The 6396-nt window shown below is 34.0% G+C and overlaps 1 protein-coding gene across 1 annotated transcript in view; it reads right to left on the reverse strand.

Annotated features, from left to right (window-relative positions):
• Window positions 1-4450, reverse strand: part of LOC107825111 (uncharacterized) — a 28858-nt gene extending 24408 nt beyond the window's left edge. Inside the window, exon 1 of the mRNA XM_075239107.1 lies at window positions 4281-4450. Within this exon, the coding sequence (XP_075095208.1) occupies window positions 4281-4450 (170 nt within the window). The remainder of the gene's footprint in view (window positions 1-4280) is intronic.
• Between the last annotated feature and the right edge of the window lie 1946 nt (window positions 4451-6396).

Below are 6396 nucleotides of genomic sequence, written 5' to 3' on the forward strand. Positions count from 1 at the left end.
AGGTGAAGTTGTAAGTGGCCAATCGTAATAGTGAATGAATATGAACCAATTAGATGTTAAGCCTATAAACATGGTTTCTCCGTGGATATCATAGAAAGAAGACTCCATTGTTAGATCTTATAGGCAGGATCTCTATATGATTTAAGTCTCCAATTATTAGGTTATGCAATGGTCAAGTGATATAGGTCATTGATTGTAATGCTATAGACATGATTTATAGGTGTAAGGTATTAGGAACATAGTTCTTAAAATATGGTAACACAAATTGTTAGGTTTTTTAGCATAAAACTCCTATAGGCATGGCTTCTAAGTGTAGTACCGCAGATAGTTGAACAAATTAGCACAGAGTAGGTTCTATAGACATGGTTTCTAAACAACGTTGCAAATCACATAGGCAGTGTTTGATTATCGTTTGCTTGAGATCCTAAGCTCATGATTTCTAAGCGAGACATGCAAAGATGGAGGTCCTATGGGCATGATATCTAGTAACAAGTAATATGTGGAAATAGAGCATGGTTGACAAGTAGCAGGCAAGGCTATTTGGACCTATATGCTTGTTGTCTACCTAGTTATGCAAGAATTAAACTATCCCAAAACCCCTTTAAACTATTATCCCCATTATTTTTATTACAAACCAAGAAGACAATTACAGGTCCAATAGGAAAGTCGATAATACACTGCCACATGCCAAGGACATAGTAACAAGATACAGCGTGAACCCAAGTATATCTGGGCCTTCAAAGTTTCCCAGAACACGAATGAGGCCTATAAATTGCACCAGAACTCAGTGGCAGCGAAAGGAATCCCAATTGAAGGTATTATTTGACTAATCTCGATGACAGGCTTACCAAACCATGTGCTTGCCAAGTTAAGGGACTAGGAGCCACTGGATATACATTCCTAGAGGCAGACTCTCTAAGTGCTAGTGCTTAGTGTCTATTATAATAAATAACTACCAACATGGTGCAAAAAAGAAGGAATTTATATAGACAACGCGAGCGATAAGTTAAGCCATATATACTATACGTCTATACCCCATTATGCTTGTTACTTATTTTTGACAGGATATCCAAGCCATAATGAATCACGAGTGACAAAGGTTTAAAAACAAGTTCACTATCAACAAGGAAAGAAACATGTCTCAATGAATACACATGAACTAGTGGCTTCCAGTTTCAGGCCTTATCAGGGATTAAGAACATCAAGAGCAGTAATTAAGGCAAACTTAAGGTCTGGCTTGTAAAGGAACACATGTGAAGTCTCTTATTAAGCAGCGAGTGAGATGCATCTACAATCCACATTCAACCAGTTCTAACCTATTTGAATCACCCTTTAATAGAAAACTATATAGCAGGACAGTCAATAAAGAATGGCAATCTGAAAACAAAATTTGAACAATGTTCTTATCCCAATCGACTAGCTAGGTCTAATTGCATAAACATTGAGCGTAGTCAGGCTGGCAAAGATTTATCATAAGCATACAAAGAAAAGAACACAATTGGAAAGTCAATCATAGCGGATTTCACAATTAAATAGGTAAGAGTAAAATAATATGGCTAAGAGACTAACCAGTCAAGACGGTAATAAGAACGGGTAACAGAAATTGCAAAGAGCCCCAATAGTATCTCCAGAACCTCGAATCTCAGCAAGTCAGAGTTCATGAGGACCTCTTGGGATCCCGAGTAGTACTTATACCGTGAAAAGGTCTAAAGAATTAATATACGATGGCATTGGCTTTTCGCCGGCCACAAAGTAACCAAACAGTAAAACCAAATGGAATCAAAAGAACATAGAACAATATATGCTAGTTTTGAGTATGAGAGTATAAGTGACCTAGGTATGCCTCTAGGGGGAAAAGGGAAGGGGATTTATATAATACCAGTAGAAAATTAAAAATAATAAGGAAAGAATCAAACCATGCAAACCTAATCGGAGTCGGATATAGGGCAAATTGCACACAAACCCCAATCACGAAGAAATCGTCGAAGATATGCCAAAATGGGAAGATATTTCCTCGTCCCAGATGTATAAAGCCAAAAGCATATCCAAATCCTTAAGGTCGTGATTGTGTATGCCCGATTTAGGAGAATCGCTTTTGCCATAGAAGGATTGGTAACAAAAGTTACCATGATTAAGTGAGTAAGAGAGAAATAAGGTAAGTGAGACCGCATATAACCGCGTATAAAGAAAGGGTGCGGAAAGATCTTTTAAAGTCGGATAGGGTTTAGTCAAAGAGAGAAGGGAGCGTATAAGGGCGGCTTTGAGCGAGTGAAATGGTATTAGGGTTTGGGGTCTAGTAAGATAAAAGATGAGGACGAGTTGTGAGCAGTTGATCTTTTGGGATTAAAATGAATGATGGGTCGGGTGTAGCGGGTATGATCCTGGTTGGGGTATTAGGTCGTTCAATTTCGGGTTTAGGGGGATTGGGCATGGGCATTTTTGACCTTTTGGTCCAAATTTTGGCCTGGTTTGGGCTGAATTGTTTTTAAAAATGCGAAATTAAGAGAAGAATAAATTAATAAAAATAACTAACTAATATATATAAGATTTTATTTATGCAATTAAATACATAAAAGTAGTAAGTTGTGATTATAAAAATATAAAATGCTACTTTGACTTAAATAATATAATTATTATAAAATATAGGCTATTATCGCAAATAATTGATAAATGATATAAAATGCCGTACAATTAGATGGAATGATATAAAATGTGCATAAAATACTAAAAATGTAGATAACTAATTTGGTCAACTTGTAACTCATAAATAATTTTAAGAGAATAATAAATAATCTATTTATCAATTATAAATGCTGGAATTAGTTGAAAGTGCTCATAATATACATAAAAATAAGAACTCCAGAAAAAAAATTTAGAAAAATGCCATGAAGATAATAAATTAATATTTAAAGCATGTCATTGAGTAATAATGCAGGAATTATTCTATAAATAATACTCAAAAATTATATAAAGATACGTTATAAAACATACCAACCCACAAAGATTAAATGAGAATCATGAGGGCAAAATTGAGTATCAACACCAGTTCTATCGAGTTTCAAAGATTAGATATCGGAAAGCTCCGCCCTTATTCTTGGAAGAAATTAATCAAGATTCAATCCAAGGATCAAATCATTTGGGTTGCCTATCTCTCGAGATCTTTTCCAATCAAGACTCTTAAATTACAAATCATCCCTCAAGACGTATATATAGTCGAAGGCCAAGTATAAGAAGAACATACTTTCATCTGGCCAACCTCAAGCTCTTTGTTATACTCTTATCCAGCATTGTAATCTTTAATTGATTTACTGTGTAACTAGTAGAGAGAAGAATTAAAAATATTGATGATGCATTGTATCAAAACACTAAGAGTTTACTTTATCTCTAAAAGATGTTGGTGGGTGTTCTACTCATCAAAATATGTGTAAGAAGAATTTTAATGAGCTTTAAAGATAGAACCCTCTTGCAATCCAAGAGGATTGGTCTAAGATTCACATTGAATCCGAGCTGGTATAAAAATATTGGTGTCATTTACTTTCTGCACTTTACATTTTGCGCTTATTATTTACATTCGCTCAAACTATTAGTTGACTAATTGATAAACTAGTCGACTATCTTTCAAAAAGAAATAACGGGAGTCAATTCACCCTCCCCAACCCCCCGTACTTTTAGGATTTTTGAAAATGTGGATAAAGGTAAGGCCGAACATTAATAGGGTAGAACTTGGGACAAGTAGATTACGATTATCTTAGAGACTATGAGGTACCAGGGATAAAGTGTGGGCAAACAAATTTAGGATAAGAGTTAAGGAGAGAACAGAGGTCAGTTGGTATATCCTAGGTATAGAGGACGGGGAAGAAATAAGTTCAAGGTGAAACATATAAGCGATAGAGCTATTGGAGTGTAAACGCTGCAAGGATTAAAGTTAAGACATATTCCACTGATGGGCCAGGGATACCCACCCAAGTAATTCTCTTATTTTGGGCGTAAAATTGGCGTATACGTGTGGCATAATCTGTTACAGTTGGGCCCAAATTTGCAAGCCACACCACACCTAACACAAGATTTTCACCTTCAAACTCAATCACACAAAAAAGGTCATTAGCAAAAATATAGTCCTAAATGGTAAGAGAAAGCTGACGAACAATACCTAAACACTTCAACTGTGAACCATTTCCCACCATTACCGGAGATTTTGAGGAACTTTCATTAGGCAATTTCAGAAATTTTGACATATGGGGATCAATAAAATTATGAGTGCCTCCGTCGTCGAGAAGGACCTGGACAGAATTAGCTTTGACAGTACCACTATACGTAGTGTCATCATAAAGGACCCATCAGAGAAAGCCAGATAACTTATGGCCGAAACAGATCCATTGGCAATAGGTGATAGAGTTCCCGTTGAATCAGGTTGGATCTCAGTTGAGTCAGAACGGTGCATCGGAGACATTATCATCACCTAGTAAAAGAGGTAGTTAAGGGAGATTGACACACTTGTGAACCTTGGTCCATTTAGTATCCCAATTAAAACACACGTTACACAATTTAACTTTAAAAGATTTCTTTTTATAGATTGAAAACAGCCAACGCTGAAATTCTGGTCTAGTTTTATTTTTCAGAGGTTTTTTATTTAGAGGCCATAGCGGTTAGGAATTCTACTGCTAAAGGAAAATAATCGAGGGTCCGCCAAATTTTTCATTTGGTAAGATGCAAGTCGTGGGCTAAACTTCATTTAATAAATAAATGGGATTTTTACACAGTAAATCGCCCCATATTATATAATCAGCATATATTTTTTATATATATAAAGGTATGATTATTTTTGACCAACCACCAAATATATTAAATGACCTTTATAAATAAAGGCAACAAGGGGCAGGCAAGAATATAAAGGATTTGGAGGTAGCCAACGAGAATCAAACATTGGTGTCTTTATTAGTGGAAGTGCACAAATAGCCGCTTGAAGGACCACTACTCGAGACATAGCTAAAATTTTCAAAATATTTAAATTTTAGCACTTCAAAATCATTAAAATTTGAACTTCGGACATGAGAAAATAAAGTTAGGCTAGTCAGCTTCCAAGTTCCAATTTCAAACCTTTTGGCTGAAATTGAATTTTAAAATCTAAAAATTAAACATCAGATATGAAGATATGAAGTTGGACTAAGCTAGCTTCAAACTTGAGATCTTTGAATTTCAATCTTGCCTTTCTTCTTCATCTTAGTTAATTCCTTACTTGTTGTATTCTGGTGATTACGAGTCCGTTTGGTTGTACGTCGGAGATAATACAGATTATTAGTCTGAAGAAGAAGTAGCATGGATTTAAGTGATATTCTTTGTTGCAAACAGCCCGAATTAAGCCAAAAATTTCAACGTATCGTGCTTCACGTGATATTCTTATACTATCGATCTACTATATATGTACTCCTAATAATTTAACTTTAAAACTTTAGAATCTATAGTATTATGTGTCTTGAATATATAACTTTTGTTTCCAAAATTAGAAGATCACTTTCTATATTTACACTAGAACAATTTTAATGCCTTTTTATATTTTAAATTCTATATTTTTTTAAAACTTTACGTACGCGGTACGATTATTATTTAACAAGCCCTTATTTAATATTATCATTTACCTGTTGTTTTATCCTTACCTCAAGTTCTTAGAGAAAGAAAACCACCAACATTAATATGATATTGCACATTTGTGCATATTGTTATAAGAAAAATCAAATTATGGTGGATGTCTACTCTTCCTCCATGATCTTCTCAAATGCTTAATGACATATTCAATGACATATTTCTATGCTTAATGACATATTCAATGACATATTTTTCTTCACTTTTCATGCCTATATAAAGGCCTTGTAATAGATAAGAAAATACACACAATTGAAGAAGAAAATCTCTTCCTTCTCTCTATCTCCATTTCTTATTCATGTTTTACTAAATTGCTTTTATTTCATAACAACATGTCTTGTTCATGTTTTACTAAATTGCTTTTATTTTATAACACGTTATCAGCACGAATTGCTCATTTCATTTCATGATCTTCTACGTCAAGATTATGTAAATTATAAGCAAACAATGAGTTCAAGTACAATGAAAAATATCTTTGATGATAATACAAAGATAAGTTTTACATCCATCTAAACTCATTCATACTTTCATATCTTTGCATTAACTTTATGTGCAGTGTTTATTTAAAATATCTTTTTAATTGTATCAAGTGAAATAAAGAACTGGAAAGGTATGTCTTTATTTGCTACATCTCTTATAGGACAAAGATAATATTCCAACGTATATATATGTTCTGACCGTTTACATACTATGATAGATCATTATTAAGGTAATTTAATAATAATATTTTTACCATCACATGATGTATTTCATTGA

The sequence above is a fragment of the Nicotiana tabacum genome, chromosome 19 (genome assembly GCF_000715075.1).
Source record: "Nicotiana tabacum cultivar K326 chromosome 19, ASM71507v2, whole genome shotgun sequence".
Taxonomy (NCBI): Eukaryota; Viridiplantae; Streptophyta; class Magnoliopsida; order Solanales; family Solanaceae; genus Nicotiana; species Nicotiana tabacum.